This window comes from Doryrhamphus excisus, chromosome 6 (assembly GCF_030265055.1).
Source record: "Doryrhamphus excisus isolate RoL2022-K1 chromosome 6, RoL_Dexc_1.0, whole genome shotgun sequence".
Taxonomy (NCBI): domain Eukaryota; kingdom Metazoa; phylum Chordata; class Actinopteri; order Syngnathiformes; family Syngnathidae; genus Doryrhamphus; species Doryrhamphus excisus.
In genome coordinates, this window is record NC_080471.1 from 4,478,518 (window position 1) to 4,504,565 (window position 26,048).

At 42.1% G+C, this 26,048-nt stretch overlaps 1 protein-coding gene across 6 annotated transcripts in view; it reads right to left on the reverse strand.

Moving 5' to 3' along the window:
- The window catches only part of diaph2 (diaphanous-related formin 2), a 391,673-nt gene that overhangs the window by 158,682 nt on the left and 206,943 nt on the right, over window positions 1-26,048 (reverse strand). For all 6 annotated transcript variants that reach the window (XM_058076542.1, XM_058076541.1, XM_058076539.1 and 3 more), the window contains 2 exons: window positions 13,065-13,166; window positions 10,740-10,834 (listed from right to left, as the gene is read on the reverse strand). In XM_058076542.1, coding sequence (XP_057932525.1) covers window positions 10,740-10,834; window positions 13,065-13,166 — 197 coding nt within the window. The remainder of the gene's footprint in view (window positions 1-10,739; window positions 10,835-13,064; window positions 13,167-26,048) is intronic.

Consider the following 26,048-nt stretch of genomic DNA (forward strand, 5'->3'; position numbering starts at 1 on the left):
GAAAAAAGCTAATGACTAAACACTATACTACGCTAAAAAAAAAAAAAAAAAAAGGGGGGGCTAATTAGAATTGTGCACAGTCAAGTTGTGTGGAAATGCAGTATTAAGAATATTACTATCTACTATATTAGTCAATGAAAACAAAATTAAACTGAATTAAATTAAACTTTTTATTTTTATAACTTTATATTTTTATTATGAAGGGAGAAAAAATATATGGCCCTGTTTGAAAAAGGGATGGGATCCCCCACTTGAGTGCAGTTGTTGCTGCTAAGGGAGGTCCAACCAGTTATTAGGTTTGGGGGTTAATGGCTTTTCCACACAGGGCCATGTAGGTTTGGATTGTTTTTCTTGCTTAAAATAAAAAAAAAAAAATAAATCATTTAACAACTGTATTTTGTGTTTAGTTGTGTTAACTAATTTGATGATCTGAAACATTTAAGTGTGACAAACATGCAAAAAATAAGAAATCAGGAAGAAGGAAAACATTTTTTCACACTACTGTATATTAGAAAGCTCATTTATTTCCATTTTTAACAATGTCTCATTTGTAAGGAACATGAATTTGTGGGATAAGCAATACAACAGTGTGTCGCACTGTAAGATGTGCCAAATATTCCCTGCCTTTGCCAAACATCTCATTCTGCTGTTACTGTTGGCTCTTCTCTGGTGTTCTTTGTTGGGTTGAAGATAAGCAACATTTTGATACATTGTTTTGATTATAGTGTCTGAAAGAACCATACACGGTCTTCGACACACAGCCTCGACACACTACTGTGGGACGGCACTTTGCTCCTCATCCAGGTATCGTCGTAGTAAGAGCAGCATGTCCAAATGCTGATCATTAGTGTGAAATAGTGTTGGACTGAAATTACAATTGTTGGACTTTCTTCTCCCAAATTCTGGAGGAAGACCCTGACCAGTCATTACAACACGTTTGGTGCTTGTTATTATGTTGGGATACTGGCATACATATGGCCCAGTTTCCAAATGGATGGGATCACATAGATCATCATACTACCAACGTTAGATACAGTTATCTTGCAAAAAAGACCAGAATAAGTCGCTAAAAGAAAAGCAAGGGGTGTCATGCTCTGCTTCAAAATGTCACAACACACAATTGACTTGCCAAAAGACCAAGGAACGAAGTATGTGGCCTCACAGCTAGGAGACCTGAGTTCAATTCCACCCTCGGCCAATTCTGTGTGGAGTTTGCATGTTCTCCCTGTGCATGAGTGGGTTTTCTCCGAGTACTCCCTTTTCCTCCCACATTCCAAAAACATGCTAGGTTAATTGGCCACTCCAAATTGTCCATAGGTATGAATGTGAGTGTGAATGGTTGTTTGTCTATATGTGCCCTGTGATTGGCTGTTTGTCTATATGTGCCCTGTAATTGGCTGGCCACCAGTCCAGGGTGGACATCGCCTCTCGCCCAACGGCAGCTAGGATAGGCTCCAGCACCCCTGCGTGAGGATAAGCGTTAGAAAATGTAGGATATACTACATGCTGGTATGCCTTATTAACTCAAATGGAGAAAGGGGGAGGGGGGTCATGCTTTGCTTGAAAATGTCACCATCTATTAATTGGGGCTGGCCAAGTTAACGCCTTGCTAACGTGTTCAATGAATTGGAGTACTGCGGTATTTTTTATTGTCATGTAAACAGTGGTACTTTGGCATATGAGTATCATTAGAAGCAAGTCATCTCTGGGCTGATTTTTTTGCTTTGAGATGTGAGCTAAAATCTGAAAGAAGTGATGATGCAACTCCACAATAGCATAGACAGCATGTTTGGTGCACCATAAAAATGTCTGTCCCTTGGGGGGGCATGACAGAAAATAATTGAGATAGCCCAAGAACACACTAAAAATGACTACAAATCTGTCAGAAGAAGAAAATAGAATATAAAAAAGAAAAAAAAGAAAGAAAATGTCACGTTGTCATGTTATGTTGCCTTTCAAAGAACCACAAATTCATACCACAACTCTTGTGCTGTCCTACCATGACTCTACCACCACCATGCTTGACTGTAGAAAAAACACAAATGCCTTGTCACTCATTTGTGTTTCCAGCTGTTTCAGCAATAATGACTGGATGTTGACTCATTTTCAGTGGACAGTCATCTATACCACTATACTATAATAAATCCTGTATTCAGTGTTGCAAACTCTGTCTGACAGATAGTTTTGGGGCCAGGTAAATGTGAAAAAATGTGTGACACTTTCACTGAGACAAGCCTCGTCTCCACGGAAACCGCCACATTAAAATCCAGAGACACAACAGCTGGCCCACAATACTGCCTGTAAAACATTCAGGAGAGGTTGACACGAAATACATACAAGACATGAAAACAATCCGCTTCCCTGTCCTGGGACTGTTGCTATCTGAAATAAAAGCACCCATGTACTGTATTTCAGGGTCTGCTATTCAATTTGCCATAAATCTGTAAAAGAAATCAAGTTGCATATGAATGCCCTTCAGCTCTGTGTTAAAATGATCCCCACAGTTGTAATTGTAGTAATCCTGGCTTGTCTGAATTAATGCAACCAAGCTTAGAATAAAGTGTAGAAGAATAACAGTTTAATGTGCCGGTAAGTAAACTGTAGCCTTGTCAGATTACGTCCTCACCTTTCCTCCCTTCACCGTGGCAACAACCTTTCCTGCCGGGTCCCAGGGGGGCCCTGTTGCACGGGCCCCGCTTGTTGTTATTGTTTATCTACCTTGTCAATCATCCAGATGACTCATCCATATGCATGTATCTTCTCTACACCACTTCCCCATCATTACATTCGCCCATTGGCTGTGGGATCTGGCAAGCCCCGTGCCAGACTTTGTTCTCATTTGTAACAACAGGTGATTGTACCAGCTTGGCACGACAATCCGAGCATCATTTGCATGATGTACAAGTGCACATGTGGGCCACGGCGATAAGTATGGCTGTGCATTGGGCCTGCTGGATTTGAAGCTGAAGGAGGAGACAGAGTTCGCCTTGGGTGTAATTGGGGTTTATTTTGGCACGGAGTACACAATTCTCACACAGCAAATGCTGATTTGACGATGCAACGTTCAATATATTATGCTTATTTGGAAGGACCACTGGAAAAAGACATGGCCCAAAGTTCCAATGTTCAATTTAGTGATAATTGTCATGAATACCATAGAGGAACAAATGGAGCAAATTAATCTCAAGTCAGGATCAATGATTGTAGTATTGATACTTCCAGGTATTCTGATTAGTGTACTGCATTACTCTTCCATGTATATTATGTTTACTGCTTCTGTTTTTCTGCTTCTTTCAAAACCCATTTTTATGTTTACGTCTTGCTTCTGTGTAAAGCTTCTTTTTCCTGCTAATTCCCTCTCAGTTACGACGCCTCCTTGCTAAATAAATGCAGCAAGTGCTCATGTGTGGAAATGCTGCCTGATGTCACAGCATGTCTCACAAGGTTTTTCCGCCCCAACCTTACAATTAATCTCTCTCATTTTGAGTTGAATGTGGGTTTTTTTTTTTTTTAGAATGTGTCAGGCTTAGTTTGTTGCCTGTCATTCTAGTCACTGTAGCCTCTCTGATAATGAGCTTTGATTTGTTTGTGTGCTTTGGCGGGCTATGGACAATGACTGATGATGTCCTTTGTTTTAACATATTTGCATTGAAGAACGTGTCCACCCGTGACTGAGGGGACAGTGGAAATGACAACCATATTGATTAGTTTACAATACGGCATGTTATTGCTGTCTATAAAAGACTTCAGCTTTGCAGATGTACTGTATGCTTTTATTTCCGTACATAACAATTACAGTGAAAAAATTACAAATCTGTTCAATGGTGGAATAAAATAAAATTGAACCTTCATGAATTATCGAGGTAATGTTCGAAGTGACAATTTAACATGTTAACTTTCATGCAAGTATAAAAATAAATGAAGTACTGTACATATTAAAATATAACAGGCAATATTGGCATTCAAATTCAATATCAGTTCATATCGGTAGAGTTTCTGTTGATAATGATATCAGCAAGACCCGGGTTCAATTCCCGCTTTCAATTCCGGCATCTCTGGGTGGAGTTTGCATGTTCTCCCCGTGCATGCATGGGTATTCCCACATTCCAAAAACATGCTAGGTTAATTGGCGACTCCAAATTATCCATAGGTATGAATGTTAGTGTGAATGGTTGTTTGTCTATATGTGCCCTGTGATTGGCTGGCCACCAGTCCAGGGTGTACCCCGCCTCTCGCCAAAGCCAGCTGGGATAGGCTCCAGCATGCCCGCGACCTTGGTGAGGATAAGTGGTACAGAAAATGGATGCATGGATGATACCAGCATGTGAGTGATGATGTTGTGCTCCACACAGGTTTGTAAAAATGCCACATGGTTATTGGCACAGAAAGACACATTAACCATTGCAATTCTACCAACACTTGGTGTTCCCAGCATCACTTCTTAGCTCTAGAGTATGAGAAACTTTTTTTTTTCATCGATTTCAACAGCTGCCACGGTTCAGGCATGTAGAAGCTGTAAGATTAAGATATGCCTTTATTCGTCCCTCAGTGGGGAAATTTGTAAAGTAGTAGTAGTCTCCCCTTGATCAAACTTACTGAAGACTTTTCAAATGAAAACAAACTTCTAACACAAGACTTCAAAACATGATATTAGAGTCTACTTCATTGCCGCAATTCACAATTTTCTTCAACTGCACTCTCAGCATCTTCGGGAATGTACTTATTTTAGCTACATCATTGTTGAAGCCGTAGTGTTCAAAGTGGCTTATAATTCAGATTTTGAGGTAACTTCAAGGTGGTCCTTGGTTTACGACATTCCGAGTTTCGCTGTTTGGTGGTTACAAATGCGCTAACATAAATGATCAATACAGTGCAAAACAAAGAAGAACGAGTTACGAGTGTGTGGTAGAGTAATACATCAAATGATTTCTAATCAATACGAAAAGACTTGAGACTTTTATTGTAACTGTTAGTTCGCAAGGAACTGCAGAGTCAACTGGTGATGATGTCACAGACGAACAATGGAGCTTGGGGACAAAGACGTCTCGATTTCATCATGAGAATCCATCATGAGAGCATGTTAACATTTCATAACAAAGCTATGCTACTATCACTGTTCACTACGAACTACGAACAGTGCTATTGAGGAGTGAGGGTTTTGAGTTAATTCCGGTATAATATCTAACCCGACTTCCGTCACAGTCAAGAACACTTTGTAAATAACCCAAGGATCACTGGCAATTAATTTGTTATATAATGTTCATCATTTGGGGGGGATTAATTATATTTATGTTTAAATAGTTCATCATTAATTCATTCATTTTCTACCGCTTATCGTCACGAGGGTCGCAGGGTTGCTGGAGCCTATCCCAACTGTCTTCGGGCGAGAGGCGGGGTACACCCCGGACTGGTCGCCAGCCAATCACAGGGCACATATATAGACGGTGTCTCGGGTCTCCCAGCTGTGTGGCCTGCGGGCTAACCACTCGGCCTAAATGGTTAATACTTTGCCCCCTCGTGACGGCTCTTCTTTGCCTCTGTTCCGGTTTCCGTGCCCTTGTTTTGGTGGCCAAAAACTTTGTCGTTCCCTTCCGTTTTCCTTGCTCCTGCTCTTTTCACACACCTGCTTCTAATTTCATTATCCCTATTTGGCTCAGTTGTGTGCTCTTTCGGTGGCGACTTCATTGTGAATTGTCTTTGGTTTGGCTCGTTTGGTAGTTGCTGTCTTGCTACCCTGCTGCTGCCATTACTTCATTAAAAACTACCTTTTATCCGCACTTTTGCTCCTGCTCTCTGCATCCTGGGGTCGCATCGCAAAGCCCGCAAGCGCGAACGTGACATAGTTAGTTAGTTAGTTAGTTAATTAAATAGTCAGTCAGTCCACACTTAGTTCTCGTCAAAATGCAAATCCCTTTCCGCTTTCCTGTTTTACTGCAATTCTTGTCATCGATGAAGCAAGCTGCCATTAAATGACCTTAGTGGCATTCGGTTCCACTGTATTCAGATACTGAAGTCAGAGATGTCCCTATTTCTCATCCAGGCAGCTTGATAGCCACTCCTGTGGTGGAAAAGTGTTGTTTGATCTGGACGCTCTCAACAAACAAACACGAGTCATTTTTCTTGCTCAATTCGGAGCTTAGTTTGAGAAAAGCAACAACAAGAAAACACTTGCAATTGTCTGTTTGTGGAACTGTCGAGTGTTTGGAAAGCTTATGGATGTTTGACAAGTTGGTCTACTCTCTATTATTCGCTTATTGACTCAAACTGAAGATGTCCCTGATTTGCCGTGAGGCGGGAAGAGGACCCGCTGTGGCATCGCAACAGGGAGATGGCTGTCCCATTTGGCTCTTCATCACAAAGCAGAGTACGCCCAACACTGATGGAAATCAATTAAAAGGAGAGAGATCACATCTGTCAAAGCGTATGGCAGACACGAGCCCCCCTCCTCTCTTTCTTGTAGGCATCTCGTAAAAGTTAGTGGAGGGCTCACATTATCCTTTTCGACATGAGATCATTCTCGCTGCGGTTTATTCAAGCCAACTTAATAAAGAATGTATTGCTCTGAGAAAAGACATATCGATTAAATGTGCCTGAGACTACATCTCAAGGATTCTTGGCCCGTTCTCATCATTGCAATATTACTGCTGGGAATGCTGTAATTAAGTTTGACAACCTAGTGGACGTCTTATGGATTTCATAGCGCGCTCGAGCCTCCTGTCTGTGAGTTTCTCTGTGTCCTCAGCTACTGTTTTTAGCATCCAAACCATACAGTTGGCAAGGCTTGGCGGATGATGCAAAAGGAAACTGGTTGACAGCAGAAGACATCAAAGCAAGGCAGTGAAAAGCCCCGCAGATACTGTCAAACTCTACAAATGTTTAGCCAACTATAACCTGTAGCTCATTTGTTTAACACTCTCCGTTCCTCAAAGCATCAACCTGTCATAGACGTGCCACATACGGTGCTCTTATGTCGAGTGCTCACAATGCCATCATCTCTTCATTTGGATGCAACATGTTAAAATGGACAACAATCGCAGGTTTATTGAGACTCAACAGGATATCAGGCACTATGCTGAATAAATAATCTTATTCACCCATGATGCTTGAATAGTCACAGTTTAAAAGTGCTTTCAGTAGGACCTATTGGGAACACTCTTTATTGTGTGTCCATAGCTTTAAAGCTAAAAAGCTGTGTTTATTCACGACAAGTGTGTGACGAGTAGGGTGACCCCGTGGTACAGAAGCTTCCACCCTAATCCTCAAAAAAGTCCTCAGCAGTAGATAGGACTTCATTATTGGTTCAATAATGCTTCATAGACAAGTGTATTTTCATGGTGGGAACATAAAGTAGTCATGTGATACAAAATCCAGACAATACGGAGGGTGATAAACCAGTCGTGCACGGCAGCCATTACAACAACAGACTTGTGTGAAAAAAAAAAAAACATTGACACCAACCGAGCAGAAACCTGCAACATGCCAAGTTTGTCGTGCAGCATGTTCTCAGCTCGTTTACAGGAGATTCCTACACATGAGTTACCTGATTAACAGTTAAATGTCGTCATCCATCACCACGTGGTGAACACGGTCAATGTTTTCTTGGGTGGTGGCTGTGGCAGGACGTCAAGCTATCTCCACCGCTCAAATTCCGATGCCGACTTTTGCTTGTTCATAAGGCTGGAGCAACATCCACCAACACGAAAATGTCAAATTGTATAGATTTTTATGACACGTCTCTCGTCTCCTGATTCTTTGTATCTAACGTAGGTTCATCTGAATGGAACCCACCCAGTTAGCATCAGGAACGGTTGAGTTTATTACATACTAAGTTGCATTGCTGTGGTATAACGCCTGTCATAGCCAACCCATGAAGCCTTTAGCCCACTATAGCACAACACTCAACACTGGTCCAATGTAATACATGCATATATGTAATACATTACTCAAATTTTAACAACATCGTGCAAGGTTAGCCAAGGTTAGCTGAGGAAAAAGAAAATGATCACACTCACAGCTCCCACATCTGTAGCTGAACGACTGACAGTAAAGCTCAGGGAGGTGGTAACTGGTCCACGGAAATGAGGCTTTTCCTTCATGATGCCATGAAAAGCAGTGACTGAGGGCCTCTTTCTCAAAAGTGGAGCGGATAATTAAGGAAGATGATAGATTTTTCTCACATTTGCTGCTCATAAACAGGTTCTTGGGACACATACTACTGCTAGAACATCATTAAAAAGTCTCTTTTGCACAATGGGGGCCTTTAAAAACACCTACTTTTAATAATTGGGCAATATATGCTTAGCTGTGGAGGGGGGTTTAATGTATTGCATACAAATGCAAAATTTAGCACATGGAAAGAATATGCCTGCAACACACTAAATGTGTAAAGCCTGCATGAACAGATGCTGCATCATAAAATCCACATTTATACAGAATTCATAATATGTTATTGTCTTTCATTGGCAAGGATTGTAATACCGGTTTTCTATTTTTAAAAAGGCAGGAGGGGACACATTTTGAGGGAAAAAAAAGAAAAAGAAAAGAGACAGTGGAAAAATAATTAAATGACAGCAAGGTCACGGACATAGCCATGGCATGAATGTAACAATGGGTGAGTTAGACCATGCATTCGTCATGGGTGCTACTGTTGCCCAAGGGAGCGTCAGGGTTGCAGAATGCCAACATAAAACCAAACACAATGCAAGAGAAAGTCCCTGAAGCCCAGTGCACATGTGCATGACACACAAACAAGGACTCTTATCTCGCTGCCTCCATTACCAGCCAATGAATAGCCTAAATTTTCCTCAGGTATGATAGTGGGATGCTATGTATACACAGTGATTATGCTTTGTATTTGGTCAAGATGACCTGATGCACAGAGGTGACCCCCGTTCAGAAGCACTGTGGATCTTGTAGACAAATGAGATAGGGAAAGGGGTGCACACAAATGTCTGCTCATGTGCAACAACCTGACATATATTTATCGCAAGCATGATAAATGACACAATTTGGCCACGGCACCTGAGGTGGAGGGCATAATTGACACATTCTTTCCATTTGCATGTCGTGTAAATATGTTTGTATGCAAGTTGTGCACCGTTGCGAGGATTCTGACGGCACGAGAATGAATGGCGAGCGCCCGCAAGTCTGTCTGGTAACATTCAGGCACGGGTACATCATCTCGCAGCCATTGATGGGCCCTAATGCAGAATAAGGAGAGCCAATCAAGTCATATCTATCCATTCTGCCAGGGTGACACATTGTGGGGGTACTTTCAAGGCCAACGCACTGCAACATTCTGCTGACAAATCATTACATTAGACATGTCGCCAAGGAGGATAATAAGATTGAGTTACAGAGTTTTAGATGCATTATGAACAGCCCTTGCTTCCTTGATTCCTCCCATTTTCACTGTTCCTTCTATTCATCAGCTCCCCAGCTTGCTTGACAGGGAGCTGATAGAGGGCACCCTTGTCGCTAAATAGCATACCACATTTGGAATCGAAATGAGTAAAAAATAAAGTATATCATACTACAAACAGTGTTTTATATTATATTTCCATAAAATCAACATACATACTTGGGTGTAAAATATATACTTCTATAATATATAGAAAACATCTGTTTTAATTTCCCCATACTTTAGTCTTCAGCCTCTCACCTGAAGACAGCTGGGATAGGCTCCAGCATGCCTACGACCCTCATGAGGTACCCTCAAGTGGTACAGAAAATGGATTGATGGATGCTTATTATTTTGCATTTATACATCCGTGATTGGTTGGGATTGGCTGGCGACCAGTCCAGTACCAGGCAGTACCCCGCCTCTCGCCTAAAGTCAGCTGAGATAGGCTCAAGCATGCCCACGACCCTCGTGAGGATAAGCAGTACAGAAAATGGATGGATGGACATCCGTGATTGGTGCATTGTATGCACAGAACCATATTGTGCTCTGTGCATTTCTTTGTTTGGTCAATTTGGTGAAACGAAACACCAGGTTTCAACCAATTTATGGAGATTAATGACTGCTGTTCAATGGAGGACTTGTTCTCCTTGTGTCCAAACCGGACCACTCTAAATTAGCCTGGAGACGAGTTCAACAAGGCCTTGGAGATGCAGACACTGGAGGGGGGCAAGGCAGGAACATCTGGCACTTTTGCAACCTCATCCTACTAGACGAAGGTGGGGAAAAGCTCAACAGACGAATTGCGTTCCAATCTTCTCATAACATTCAATCTTTATTTTCTGCTCAATTAACAGCCAATTACAGGTTATCAGGACTACAGATTAAGGCCCAGCAGGGGTGCTCTGTGGATAAGTTCCAATTAATCCCATAGACGGTCTAAAGTGTGACGTGATGCATTTTTTTTTTTACTTCATATGCACCCTTCTGTTTTTTTCTCCATCTTTTAGAAACAACAAAAACAACAAAAAGAGAGGAGTCGCCATTAGTGAGCTCATCCATCATGCTTTAAGACAAAGGATGGAGGAAAGGAGGGTGGAGTAGCGGACACTTTGCCAAGCCTTGTCCTTCATCATCCATTATGAGAGGATGAATGTGGGGGTCTCCATGGTCCAAAGGACAATGAGGAGACCAGCTTGTGCCAAACGGAGATCATAGCACATTTCAAACGGGGTCGCCCAGCTCTGGACCAGACGACATTTGTTTCTACTCTCTACGGGGTTCCATTGTTAAGGTTACATCCAGTCAGACACTCGACATTCAACATTCAGCATCGTACCTGGATGAGCGACTCGCTCAGTCTTTCCTCGTCCACTTGCAGCACAATGTCTCGGATCTCTTCATAAGGCAGGCGAAAAGAGCCCAAGAAAATTGCTGTTGAGACATAAAGAGGGAGAGAACTGAGAAAGGGAGAAAGAGCAATTTCCTTTTCGTTCTGTTCTTGAAAGAAATGTTTCAGTTCCCCAAAAAACAAAATTACAAAAGAGGCAACGTGTCACTAGTGAAAATAAATATAATGTTTGTCCCTTCTCGGGACAGCCTGTGAAAATAAGGGAGCCAACACATCACATCTTACCAGTAATTGTGACATAACAAAACAACATTTTCTGTATTAGAAAAGGAACTAAGTTTGACACTCGTGGTTGAACCAATAAGAGGACTAAATATGCCTTGGTGAATACCATTTTTCCTCATTTTGAAGCCTCTGCCATGCCTTAATGATTCAGCCTTGCCCACTTGATTAAAATAAACACCCGACCTCAAATAGAAGGTGGCTGTAATTACCTTTACTATGACTGATTCTCTCATGTACTTTAAAGTGGTAGACATCATTACAAGTGGGCTTCAATGAGGAAGTGCTGCCGTATAGAGCACAGACAACTAAAAATGTCCAATTAAAAAAAAAAAACATAATTTGATGTGGGTGATGAGTGGTTAGTGCGCAGGCCACAGCGAGGAGACCAGAGTTCAATTCCACCCACAGGCATCTCTGTGTGGAGTTTGCATGTTCTCCCGTGCAAAAACATGTTCGGTTAATTGGTGACTCCAAATTGTCCATAGGTATGAATGTGAGTGTGAATGGTTGTTTGTCTATATGTGCCCTGTGATTGGTACTGTGATTGTGATTGGTACACAGTCCAGGGTGTACCCCGCCTCGAAGGCAGCTCGGATAAGCTCCAGCACCCTCGTGAAATTCGTGAAACGAATGATAAGCTGAAGAAAATTAATCAATTAATAATTTGATGTAGGTTGCACGGAGGAGAGTGGTTAGTGCTCAGGCCATCTCTGTGTGTAGTTTGCATGTTCTCCCCGTGCATGCGTGGGTTTTCTTCGGGTACTCCGGTTTCCTCCCACATTCCAAAAACATGCTAGGTTAATTGGCCACTCCAAATTGTCCATAGGTATGAATGTGAGCCTACGATGAAATGACATTTACCTTAAACAATGGGATGTCTGTGAGCACAATCCTTCATTGCTCATAATAACACAATTTAAAGTGGAATTAAAATACTATTCAAGAGACTAGTATTAGACAAATGGATTTTTAGACTTGTGTGCTCGCTTTTAGCTTAATTGGCATAGTCAGTTCATTTGGAGCTCTTAATACATACTAATATATATCAACATTTATCTTTCTATTCATCAAATACAGTAAAAATTGGCATATTTCAGACATAGTTGTTAATGGTGATTAATCATGATTAATGCATTAAAATCGGTGATTAATCTGATTTTTTTGCAGCCCTGGTAAATTGATTTACAAAATGATATTATGTGATTTTTAAAATATATTTCTCTACAATGTCTGACGATACTAGCTAGCATTGTGATTACTGCCACTTCAACTCCAGTTCTTAAAGATCTAAATGGAGGGTTTGAAAGGCTCCATTAGAGGAAGGCCAGGTATGCTGATGAAGCTTTGATTGAAGACTGCAAGCCACAAAGCCAAATGTCATTAAGGGGTGGGTTGAGGTTTTCCCAACCTCTTGTTGCACAGCCTGTGTGCTGCATTTTAATAACTGATGGCACTGGCAATAAAGAAGACTGTCACAGCCATGCATGCACGGCACCTGTGTCGCCTGAACGCATATGTCCTGAACACATGTCGGCTTTGCGCATCTTCATCATAGCTTGATGTTTTGCCAAACTGTGCAATCATTTGGACGATGAAACGACATGAAGATGCACTGCAAAAAATATGATGGTTCATATGTTGTTTTTACTTTTCCAATGTGCACTCCATATTGTTCCCTTCCACCACAGCCTGAAATAGAACACGTAGGGCATGGAGGACACACACCATTAACCTAACAATTTAGTCCCCTGGAGATTCAAATTGCTTACATGTAGCCGGAGGGCTTTCTTGTGTTAAGAATCTATTTTCCACATGCTAAAAGACAGATAGCCCACATGTAATCTATATGCACTTGTAGTGACTGTTAACAATTGGCAAGAAAACAAGTCCCCAAAGGGCATCGTAAAACACCATCAATAGTGAGGCCTTCCATTGCTTTGCTTTGCCAGCACACAGCATGCACTGAATTGTGCATGGATGGAAAGAGACATACATTTTTTTAACAGTAAAAGTCTGAAATATACTCACATAGATTCTGCGCCGTCTTGGCATCCAAAATGCGAAGCTCTTTGGCCTTTTTCTTAAACTGCACCATTCTGTCCTCGATGTCATCTTTCATATCCTTCCTCACTGTGCAGGAAGAAAGAAATATATAGTGTTAGCAGTCTTTAATTCATAGGATCCAGCAAAAATGCATCGCTTTTGGCATTGGCTGCTTTGTGAGTGTAAAAATGCCATATGCACCCAAATACTGTATAAGAAAAGAGTCTGATATCCATAGTCTTACATTGGGTATTTAGAGATTTATACAGGTACAAGTGGTAGTTGGGAGTAATGACAATAGTTGGGAGTTATTTTTCAACTTGAATAATTATAGGGAGTGCATGAGAAAACGTAAATAAAATCTTAGTATTTTATCGTACCTCATATGGTATCATATCCGTATTTTCCAGATCGTATGTCATACTTTTTTCAATAGTTTAGCTGATCTTCTAGTCATGTGCCATACGAGAGGGCGCTTCATGCTTATGACAAGTATGGATTCAGTCATGTGGAAAGAGACTGGGAGCTTGCTGAACTTGCTTACCGGTGACTTGGTAAATGGACTCGTGTAACTGAATACAGTAACTGTTAATGTGTTACGTTAGCAAACCGGACACCTATTCAACCTGGTGTCTGTGTGCTACTGTGTGGTTGGCTAACTTGCGTTTCCAGATTAAATGGTCTTGTTTTTGTCTAATTAGAGACCCCGGCAGTCATTTGCTTTTCAGGACCACAGACACGCCGACTATAGGTGTTGTTAATCCAGTCTGTGGAGAATATACCATATACCAGTCTACAACTGCCCCCAAGCTCCTCAAAGTCTTTCCAGGACAAGGATTTGACATCTTCATGTGATGTTATCATCTGAAAAGAGGCATCTGTATGGCAGCAGATTTTGTTGATAATCATAACAACTGTGCAGGAGAAAAAGAAGAAGGAGGAGTCATCTCCCAGGAGGAGTCTCCCAAGAAATTTAGAACAAACAAACTGTTCCCCGAGCACCCGCGTCTCATGTTTGAAGAAACAATCAAAGAGGGAACATCTCTTGGGTAGCCCAACAAAGTCTGAAAGCACCTGCCTGCCTAACTCCCCCAAAAACCATTTGCTGCCGACACATGGTGTGAGGGAGGAGAACATTTATTCAAATAAGTAGCGCTAAAAGGCATGGACAGACAGCAAAGTATTATTGTACGCCTGCTACAACATTAGCTTACAAACCTGATTGCCATGTATACATTACTGTAGGGGTCCTACTCGCTCATTCATCATTCCTATGGTTGCATCAAACCAACATGTCTGCTTTCTGATCACAGAATAGATACGACTTAGCTTCCTATTTGCCAAAAGTTTTTGTTTGTCTTTCAAAACATTCCAGCTTGGGGATGCACAATTCTGCCAAGCGAGTTTAACCTGTCCAACAGTGTCGACCCGTAACATCTGATCACTGTCCTCGCCAATATTTAAACGTGATGGATGAGTTGCCCGGTGGCTAAAATCTAATACTGTGACAACAAAGGCATAGCACATGTACGGATGTGATGTTTGTTAAAATAATCCCTGATAAAATCCATACAACTGATTTGTACAATATTGACTCCCAGTGTTACACTGAGACACAACAGCATGCCATCGCATTGTTGTTTCGATTTAACGTTCACTATTATGCATTCATAATTTTTGGGTGCAAAACGATTTGAGTAAAACAAAACAAACCAAACACAGAGCTAATGCATGGTTAAAAATAGGCCTGACGGCAGTCTTTATTATTTCTACACCTTTTTTTGTGTATCTATTCAAGTACTTCTTCCTCTTTTTCTTATTCCACCTCATAAAAATACATAATAAATAAAAAACACGTTTACTTGCAAATATCCTATTTTCTGTGACATTTTCTGTGACTTTCATTTCTCATTGAAAATGAACCGGCAAATGATTTGGCACCCCCTACTGGTGGAAAATAATTTAATATTTACCATTACTGTAAAAATGTGCTTATTCTACCTTATTTGTACCTTATTCAGGAGGTAAAGTGGTTTTTCCCCGGCCCGATGGCTTCTGGTTTAACACTTGATCCTGCCGTAATGTTGTTTTTTTTTTTTTCCACTAATTCCTCACACATTCCTCAAGACCATTCCAAAATCAGAATGTTCAGCTTATTCAGGACATGTGGTATGAACATATGGTCCAGCAGTGTCGGAGAAAGGCTGAACAGAGACAACAGAAAGGAGAAAGTAAGCATGGACCAACGCGGAGGAGAAGTGGTGACTATCGACAAAGAAACTGTTGCTGAACGGGGAGGTACCTCTGTAATATGGAAGTGCTTTGGTTTTGTTCCAGCACATATGGACCAAGAGAACACAATATGCAAAGTTTGCAAAAATTGGGAAAATATTCACGAGGGTTGCTGGAGCCGATCCCAGCTGTCTTCGGGCAAGAGGCGGGGTACACCCTGGACTGGTGGCCAGCCAATCACAGGGCACACATAGACAAACAACCATTCACACTCACATTCATACCTATGGACAATTTGGAGTCGCCAATTAACCTAGCATGTGTTTTTTTTTGAATGTGGGAGTCCCTGGAGAAAACCCACACATGCAAACTCCACACAGAGATGGCCGGGGGTGGGATTGAACTTTGCTCCTTCTCCTTGCTGTGAAGTCTGGGCGCTAACCACTCAACCGCCGTGCAGCCTGGGAAAAATTAGTTCTACCATTTCAAGCACAAACACGGAGTTGAGTATGAAGAGTGTGACATGAAGTCAACAAAGTCAAAGTACTCCAAATTCAAACCAGACGTGTCACGTCGCACGGACGTAGCAGCATGGCACACACTTTCAAATCACTTCTGTTTTAATCAGTCTGGCAAATTCACAACCGTCTTACGTGCATCTGACACACGTCGTGTTTTGACGTGACGCAAAAGATACACTTGAAGTCTATTTTTGATGTGTTTACATGTAAATTCAGCCGCATACAAGTAGGAGAAACACGGGAAAACAGCTTCTGGAGTCAAAATAAACCAGCGCTCATTGCAACAAAGTCAGCTGGGATAGGCTCCAGCATACACCCACGACTCCAGTGAGGTTAAGCGGTATAGAGGATGGATGGATTATTTACACAAGTAAATTTATAGAAATGTTCTAAAAGCCACCTGCATGATCCACAGAGGCATGGAAATAAATCCACAAGGAGAAACCTCTGGTGAGTGTAACTGTAAACTGTAACACATCCTATTAACTGAGGGGGTGACAAAGCTTCTCCGTGCCAAAATAGAGTCACCAAATTAACAAGGATTACGCTGAGAAAATAAATGAATGTGAGCACAAAAACATACTTGGCTTACTAAGGATCAATTGGCATCCGTGGAACGCCTTGTGGGCCTTGGACTGAGGTTTTCCTTTGGGAACGTTTTCAGTTAACAACCAGTTCCGATGACACTCCAACATTTTCTTTTGGCCCACGCTCTTCTGTTCTGGTTGCCTTCCATGTGATATGTCCCACAAGAGCAAGTCCATTAAAACCCGAGGCATTACCAAGTTAAACACTACCACATGTTCACTTCCGAACATAAGACCGAACTTCCACCAGTCGACACTGTGAGTGGAACTCTGAGAAACTGCAGATGACAGGTCCTATATAAATACATGCAAAGAGAACGGTAATGGCAATGCAATGTGGGGGGATTAGACTGTAACATCTGTTTGTTCTAGACCAGGGGTCTCAAACACGCGGCCCGCGGGCCAAATGTGGCCCACAGGACACTAGTTTGAGGCCCCCGCCTTGATATGAAAGTTTAATGTTAGTGTGGCCCGTGCAAGTTTGATATGGATGCTGTATGGTATCATGTACCCAGAAAAAATTATTACGTTTGATTAATGTTCATGTTAAAGGTTAAATAACTGTTAATAGTTATCCTCCCTATCCGTGTGGAAGTGGTAAGTTTTTGGCTATTTAAGTTTAAAGGAAATAACTTGAAGGCTACCGTTTAGGTCGCTAGCTCTCTAGTGTGCGAGTTAGCATGTGTCTCAAGACCCTGCAGTTGCGCAATATGTTGTCAATAAAAAGAGTATAAATGTGACGATAGTCATGTTTTGTCATGTCTACAGGGCTTTAATAATGCGTTGTTCATTTTAATTTGAAAAAAATCATTTGTCTACCCACCAACTATATGTGCTTTCTTAAGTTTTTATTATTTGCCGTTTTATTATTATTATTATATTTATTTATTTATAAATTTATAATTTATTATTGATTGATTGATTATTGATTGATTGATTTTCTTCATTCTTGATTTGTTTATTTATTTTCATCTTATTTTGTGTAGACAAATAAAAAGATATTTGAGAACAGTGGAATGTTTTATCAGAGCTTTTCTTGTAGAAAATTGGAACCAAAGCGAAGTTTTTAATTTTTTTAATAAATGAATATTATTATTATTTTTTAATAAATAAATTTAAAGTTTTTAATAAATGCGTTTTTTGTTTTTTTTTGGAAAACCTGATGCGGCCCAGTCTCACCCAGACCCGAGCTCCAGTGGCCCCCAACTAAATTGAGTTTGAGACCCCTGTCCTAGACTCTCTACCTCTCTTTACTAGCCATTGTTCACTAGCAATAAAGGCAGCTAACTAGCTACATAGACAATAAGTGAGCCCACTGTGTTGACTCACAGAGTAAGACTGCCAGTAGTGTTTGTGTCAATAAACAGTTACACCTGAACACAAGGTCCCACATGTAGATAGATGTATACCCGGCATAACTACTTACCAAACATCAGATTACTGCAGATGGATTACTTCAACATGGCATCGGGAATCATTATAATATGATCTGCACAGCCACCACATATAATAACAACATAACACTCATCTGATAAAAAAAAGTCTCATATTGGCCATGCTGTCAAAAAACATACACTATAACTCATAAGAAATTGTTTTAACTACTTACTGTACATTTCTGAGTGATCTCTTTAAACAAAAGTGAGGATTAGTCATCATAGCACAATACATTTTTCATATGTACTAAAACAAATGCAGGTTGTCCTCTTGTTACTGTGCTGCCCTTAAGGCACTTTTCAGAATAAATAAGTTAATTGGTTTGAATACGCAATGCTAAGGATGTGTATTTTGCTTGAAGTGATTAAAAGTTGTTTAGATAAGTAATTCATGATTTATACAAATTTGTATTAAAAAATGTTATCGCTGGGGTCCACTTCCGGTTTCCGGGGATGCGCTTCCGGTTCACTTCCGGATGTCGCCGGGGAGGAGATCGCTCGCTGGAGACTGCACGGGAACGTGGTGGATGCCACCTACGTTGAGTTGTCACGCAGGAATGCCGTGAGTTTGACTGTATTGTGGTTTATTTGGATATATTTGGATATTGGTTGGTGTGATTGATTGGGCTTGGGGCATTTGATTGTGCAGCAGCCGCTCAAGATGTTGAGATGCACTTTTTCTGTTGCAGTTTTCACCACACACACAGACATATGCTTGGTGTCACCAACATCCCCGTTGAAAACACTACAGTTACCATTGTCTGTGGTTACGACTGTATTCCCATTCATGTTATTTTGGTCCGTAAACACCAGACTTGCTCGATAATTAGTTGCAATGCATTGTGTGCCTTCTGCTGGGCAAATAAATTCAGTATCTGTCAGCTCAGCCACACTGAGGAAGAATAGCATTGCCTCAACGTTACAGTGACAGTGTACCAAAGAAAGAGAAAAGCCATCAACATGGAAGTAGAAATAAACATCATAAAAAGCACAAAGAGAGGAGTCACACCCACCAATATTGGCTGAACCTTGTATCAATGTCCACAGTTTGACCCTGGAACTGATAAATCATATCCCCACTGTCAACCAGCAACCCGGGAGTGATTTGGAGTGTTTGGCCTTTTTCAGTATTTCTATTCATGTGGTGCAGCAATGTGTCTACAGTACCCTCCAGTTAATAAAATCCTAAATAACAAACACTAACACACACAGATAACTTATTTGTTGAAAAGAGAGAGAATGAGCCTTAAAGTTAAAACACACAACAATGTCAGACAAATAAAACAATCTCCTCAATCAATAACCCGGAGCAGCGCCAGTGACCTGTAGCTTTTAACAAGTGTATTTTAATCTGACCGCATCTAAACACGGCTGTCCGTCAGAGGCAAAGGAGTGTGGGAAGACTCTGACTCTGCCTCTTAAATTGGATATGTTCCTGGGGTGGTGGATGCATTGATCCTGTCAGCCAATCATTGGGAAGGGAATGTCTCTCTGCTTGTCCATCGCACTGTATGTGACCCGGGTGTTTTTCAGCCATGCCGGGAAGGGGAGTTCCCTAAAGGGTGCCCTCGGTGTCAGTTAAGACCCGGGCCATGTCTTTCAGCATTCAGAAGACAATGCTGACGCAGGGATCAAGCCACTATGAAGAAGCGGGATTAAAGGCTGAGGTTATTCCTTGGACAGATGCAAGATTACATGTTATCTCTCCTGACTGAAAATACTAAAATAGAGGGATATTTAAGGCTGCATTCACACTTATAGTCCAGTACATTTTCTCTATCACGTGTCACATTGGGCTCGACTGAAATAAACCACATTTGCAAGGTGAACGAGATCCATCTCTGAGGCATTTCAATCTGAATGCAGCTTTAAACAAACCGAACATGACAGGAATGAATGCACCCTTCAGATATTAGCCTTAAACTGTGTTGTTTACGGGCTGCACGGTGTTAGAGTGTAAAATAACGTGTGCCATGGTGTATACTAATGTACACAAATTGTGGCAAACATTTTTTTTTTACACTAACCGAGGTACCAGGCTCACAGCAAGGAGACCCAAGTTCAATTCCACCCTCGGCCATCTCTGTGGGGAGTTTGCATGTTCTCCCCGTGCATGTGTGGGTTTTCCCCGAGTACTCCGGTTTCCTCCCACATTCCAAAAACATGCTAGGTTAATTGGCCACTCCAAATTGTCCATAGGTATGAATGTGAGTGTGAATGGTTGTTTGTCTATATGTGCCCTGTGATTGGCTGTCGACCGATCCAGGGTGTACCCCGCCTCTCGCCCGAAGACAGCTGGGATAGGCTCCAGCACAGCCTGTGACCCTCGTGAGGATAAGCGATAGAAAATTAATGAATGTGTTGTTTACCTTAAAGACCAATGCAGGATATGTTTAGCATATATTCATGGAAAAAAAATAAAAATAAAACCTTAACCCTTTCTGAGAAAAAATAAAGATGACAGGTATGCAGTAATCAACAATATGAGGTCATACAGAGGCTAGATCTATTTTTTACGTGTCTGTCTTTCACTTTTCATCTGACTTTTGGCAGGCAGGACTCATTTTTTTATGTTTTATTTTTTAGTATGTCAACGGTGACCTTTAGACTTTGTCACAATAACCGAATGATGTCCCGCTTTGAGCTTCATCTGACAGGGTGGAATTTTGTACATTTTAAAGATGACAGAAAACAAGCCGCCCTTCCCCGACCCCACATACTTTTCTTCCCCTTCTTTGCCACTAACTCCCATGCTCCTTATTCCTGTGGATAAAAATAGTATGCTTTTTGCAAGGACAGAAAAATAGTATTATGTACTGGGTTTGTTCACACTCATTTTTGGCTCGATTCCAACCAACTTTGGTACATTTTCTCTGTACGGTTCATTTGGTCAGGTCTGAATGCAATCATCCAAACATTAGTGTGCACCAAAGATGTGGACTCAGCCCGCTTCAGAGATGGACCCCGGTCTGAACTGTGACATGCACCAGTTTTACAACGCGGGAATGATAAGTGGGGAAAAAACAGTGCTAATTGAATTTAAACAAAATAGGATTCTCTGTTTATAAATATAACATATCCGTAATTGGAGCATAGAAATCCTGTTTCAAACCTTTTCAAATTATTAGAGACCTTTAGACATCAAATAACCTCTATAGTCACCTTTTTATTCGTATCATCCAATATAGTAGACATCCATCCATCCATTTTCTATACCGCTTATCCTCACTAGGGCCGTGGGCATGCTGGAGCCTATCCCAGCTGTCTTCAGGCGAGAGGCGGGGTACACCCTGAACTGGTCGCCAGCCAATCACAGGGCACATATCGACAAACAACCATTCACACTCACATTCATACCTATGGACAATTGTGGGAGGAAACCGGAGTACCCGGAGAAAACCTAGCTGTGTAGCCTGTGCACTAACCACTCGGCCACTATGGAGTATAGTAGACATATTGAGACATAAATAAAATAAATAAGACATAATATGCATTCAAACATGTTAACGTTGCTGGAGTTGTTCCTCTGTTACTTCTGGTTTGTGTGCTGTACTTCCTGCGGTGGCTATTGTCCCATCTATATGTAACATTACTGACAGTCACATCTTTGAATGTGTCTTCGGAATGCCTTACAATTGCGGTTCAGTTCATTCAGCCATAAAAAAATATCTACAATTTGTCTCCAAGTGTGCATGTGTGTGTGTTGGACAAAGCTACACTTAACAAATACAATATATCACAGAGGTTCTAACAAAACATCACATACTATGTCACCAAAGCTGCCTAATCAAGCATGTACTTGATGCAAATGTTCTTTACTGTGCAGCCTTTGGTTCCACGACGAAAATACCAGTGTGAACACTAAGCACCAAAGTGCACACCAAGTATCCTTTTTGATTTCCAAGCCATACCCAAGTATGGAGCCGCAAGTGCCAGTAAAGTGTACTAATTAAAATGGAAGGCACATCATAGGTTATTATTTCATTATTGTCATAACTGTAATTGTCACAGCCACAATCGCAACAGGTTGCATAAGTGACCAGCTTAGATGTGCCACAAAAAAGTGAAAGTATAAACCGAAAGCATGCCTGTGGGTTTATTTTATATTTTAAATGCATTAACGTATTACCTCCTCCTCCTCTAGGGAAGGTTAACCGATAGGTTGATCCAATTTGTCTGTCGAGCCGTGAAAGGACTTAATAAATACTTCACATTTCTACGTTGGAAAATGTCAAGGTTTCCTGAGAGATGAGGATGTCGAGGAGAAAGAGGAAGAGGGTGAGAAATGACTTACGTATTTTTCTTTCCCAGCCACGCTTGTTAGTGCCAATAGGTTTATCCTTGGAAATCAACAGGAGGATTCATACGTACGTACGAGCAGTGTGCGTGTTTAAGTCTCTTAATGCAGCATGATTGAAGCCTAAAGGGGGCTCGCTACCTGTCACTGATTCTTTTGAGGGAAGTCTGGTGTCAGAGCTGCTTTAAGATGGATCATGAAAAGAGGCACATTTCAGTCCGATTGGAACTTACGATATGTCTTACGTCTTCTGCTTTTCTTTGCAAGAATGGTAAAGGTTTGTACCAATACTGGGTGTCTGAATTAGCAGAGATTTCAATCAGCAGTGCTACGTGAGTGCACTTTGTGACAACAATGGCTCAAAAATATGATTATGTACTTTTGGCCCTGGTCATTGGCCCTGCTAAACAGAGTTCCCTGTTTAAGGATACCACTCTGAGCTTTGATAAAATCATCATTACCCAAAGTGACACTGACAAATCTGGGTGTGATATTGCATAAGCACATTAAGAATGTTACTAAAACAGCATTATTTCAGCTTCGCAACATGGCAAAGATACGGTCTATTCTATCCACTTCTGATGCAGAGACCCTAGTCCATGCATTTGTCTCATCTCGCCTTGACTACTGTAATGTACTGCTTTCTGGTCTTCCAATGGCACGTTTCAAAGCCTACACTTAGTACAGTAAACCTCGGATATATCGGACTCGGATATATCGGAAATTCGCTCACAACGGACAGATAAAAAGGAACCGATTTTTCTGTAATGCATTTCCAATAAAAATTCATTGCATATATCGGATTTTTTATAACGGATTTCGCCTATTTCGGACAAAATCTCCAGTCCCGTTCCAATGCATTTCCATTAAATTTCCCTCGCATATATCGGATGGCCGCATCGTGGCGCTCCGATTCGCCGAATCGTGACAGGCCGCTATACGACGTCATTTGCAGCGTTTGCAGCGTTGCCTGCGCATCCAGGTACATTGGAAACATAGTCAAGGAAGTGCCTTTTTATAACGGATAAAATCCGATTTACGCATATACCAGATATAAATCCGATATATGCATAAAACAGACATTTTCCGGTATACGCATATAACGGATTTCGCTTACATCGGACAAAACCAGTGGGAACAATTGAATCCGATATATCCGAGGTTTACTGTACAAAATGCTGCAGCACGACTTCTTACAAGGACGCGTAAGTTTGACCATATTTGTCCAATACTAGCCAACCTGCACTGGCTCCCAGTTCATTTAAGATGTGACTTTAAGGTTCTACTTCTTGTTTACAAAATATTATGGGTTGGCACCTTCTTATCTGGTTGACCTAATTGTACCCTATGCTCCGTCTAGAAACCTACGCTCAAAACACGCCGGTCTTTTGACAATCCCGAGAGCCAGAAAGAAGTGTCAGGATCCCCTCCCCCTTCCAGACCCCTTCCCCTTCCCTACCTTTTGTTTCTTTATGACAGCACCCTTTGGTAGGCATCATCCTTGATGCCTTGGAAGCTTTGTCGCATCATCCTTGACGGCAGGTCTTAAAAGCCCACGGAGAGCGAGAGACTTCACCAGATTGTTGACAACCTTCGAGTGGTAACACTTGTTCGCTTAGGTTTTCATGTATGATAGAGATTCCTGTTTTTGATCATATTTTTGCATCTTCGCAGTGGGATACATCTTCGGCCTGCTGCCATGCTCGTTGCCCTGCCGTCCTGGTCAAGCCTCTGTGGACTTTCCCCTTCTTACCCTTCAATAAACTGTCTTCTTTAACCATACAAGGCGTCTGCAATTTGGAGTTCATCCACAACGCCGACAGAAAAACTTGACAGAACAATCTGGTCACACAACATGGACTCCGCGGACGCCCGAGAAGTATTGGGCGCTCATAATGTGCTCCTGGGACACCATTCAGAGATTCTTCAAGGTCTAACCGAGACCAACAAAGCCATTCTTGTTCAACTCAGGGACTTGACTCACAGGTTCACCGAGACCAAGACCAGCTCTATGCCGGACAAGTGTGTGGACATATCAGCCCCTGAGCAGTCAGTATCAGGGGAATCAAGTGCATCAAGGGAATCGAGTGCCACCCAGCCAGAACCGTTTGGGGGTGAGTTCCATAAGTGTAAAGGATTTTTGATGCAATGCCAGCTTGTGTTTCAACAGAGACCCACTACCTTTTTTGATGAGCAAAGCAAGGTCAACTATGTTTTGGGCTTGTTACGGGAGCGAGCATTGGCATGGGCAGAGGCCTTGTTCTTGTCCCAAGGTACGCCAAACTCTTTTGATGAGCTATCCCAAGCGATGAAGGCTGTGTTCCACCATCCCGAATCTTTGGGCACTACGGAGGGCCGACTTCTAACTCTTCGCCAAGGATCCAGAAGCGTGGCAGATTACTCAGTAGATTTTTGGACATTAGCAGCAGAGTCTGGATGGAATGAAAGGGCCCTCCGACAGGCATACATCAATGGGCTAACCGAAACCCTACAGGATGAATTAGCAGCCAGAGATGAACCCGACGACCTCAAGACACTTGTTGCTATGAGCATTCGCATTGACAATCGACTCCGGGAACGGAACAGAAGACGAGCGTCACGACCTCCATCACGACCTTCCTTCAGTCCTGGAGCACAGTTTATGGCCGCTCCAGAGACCCGTCAACCTGCCAACTTTAGGCCAAGCTTGCAACAACACACACAAGAGGAGCCTATGCAGCTGGGACGAGCAAGACTAACTCCTGAAGAACGGAGCCGCAGACTACGGGCTGGGGAGTGTTTGTACTGTTCCAGTCCCAATCATTTTCGACGAGACTGTCCTAAACGTGAACCCTCACACCCAGATGTGAAGGTGGGAACCTTAACAAAGGAAGCAAGCTCAAGGAAGGTCCCCATTAAACGCCTGACACTGGTTGCCCAACTCCTGTTTGGTAATATGTCCCTCCACGTGTCAGCCCTGGTGGACTCTGGAGCAGAAGGCAATTTCATTGATGCCGATCTGGCAACTGATCTTGGAGTTCCACTCAAAGCTCTAGAGGCTAGCTTTGTGGCGAAGGCTCTGGATGGTCGCCGTCTGGCGACTGTCACCCACCAGACTGAAAATATTACTCTCATGCTCTCTGGAAATCATCAGGAAGAAATATCCTTTTTTGTATGGAAAACTCCGGAGGATCCTGTGATCCTGGGATCACAACCCCCAAATCAACTGGACTGGAGGGGAGGTACTCAGCTGGAGCAACTTGTGCCTCTCTCATTGTCTGAAGTCAGCTGTACCTCCTTCCCCAAAGGACACCCCCAGTCCCGAGGCACCGCCAGATCTGTCCCAGGTCCCGCCAGATTACATGGAATTAAGAGAAGTTTTCAGCAAGAGTAGGGCACTTTCCCTTCCTCCACATAGGCCCTATGACTGTTGTATTGATCTCCTTCCGGGGGCCCCTCTCCCTGTGGGAAAGTTGTATAACATCTCACGTCCTGAACGTGAGGCTATGGAGACGTACATAAGGGAATCCCTAGCTGCAGGGATAATTCAACCCTCCTCTTCCCCAGTGGGAGCTGGATTTTTCTTTGTAGGCAAGAAAGATGGCACTCTGAGACCCTGCATAGACTACAGAGGCCTAAACAACATCACAGTCAAGAATAAGTACCCCCTGCCCCTGCTCACATCTGCCTTTGATGCCTTACAAGGAGCTGAAGTCTTTACCAAATTAGACTTGCGCAATGCTTACCATCTAGTGCGCATAAAAGCCGGAGACGAGTGGAAGACAGCTTTCAACACCCCCTTGGGGCATTTCGAATATCTGGTTATGCCGTTTGGCCTGTCCAACGCCCCAGCCGTTTTCCAAGCTCTGATAAATGATGTATTGAGGGACTTCCTAGGAAGATTTGTGTTTGTTTAC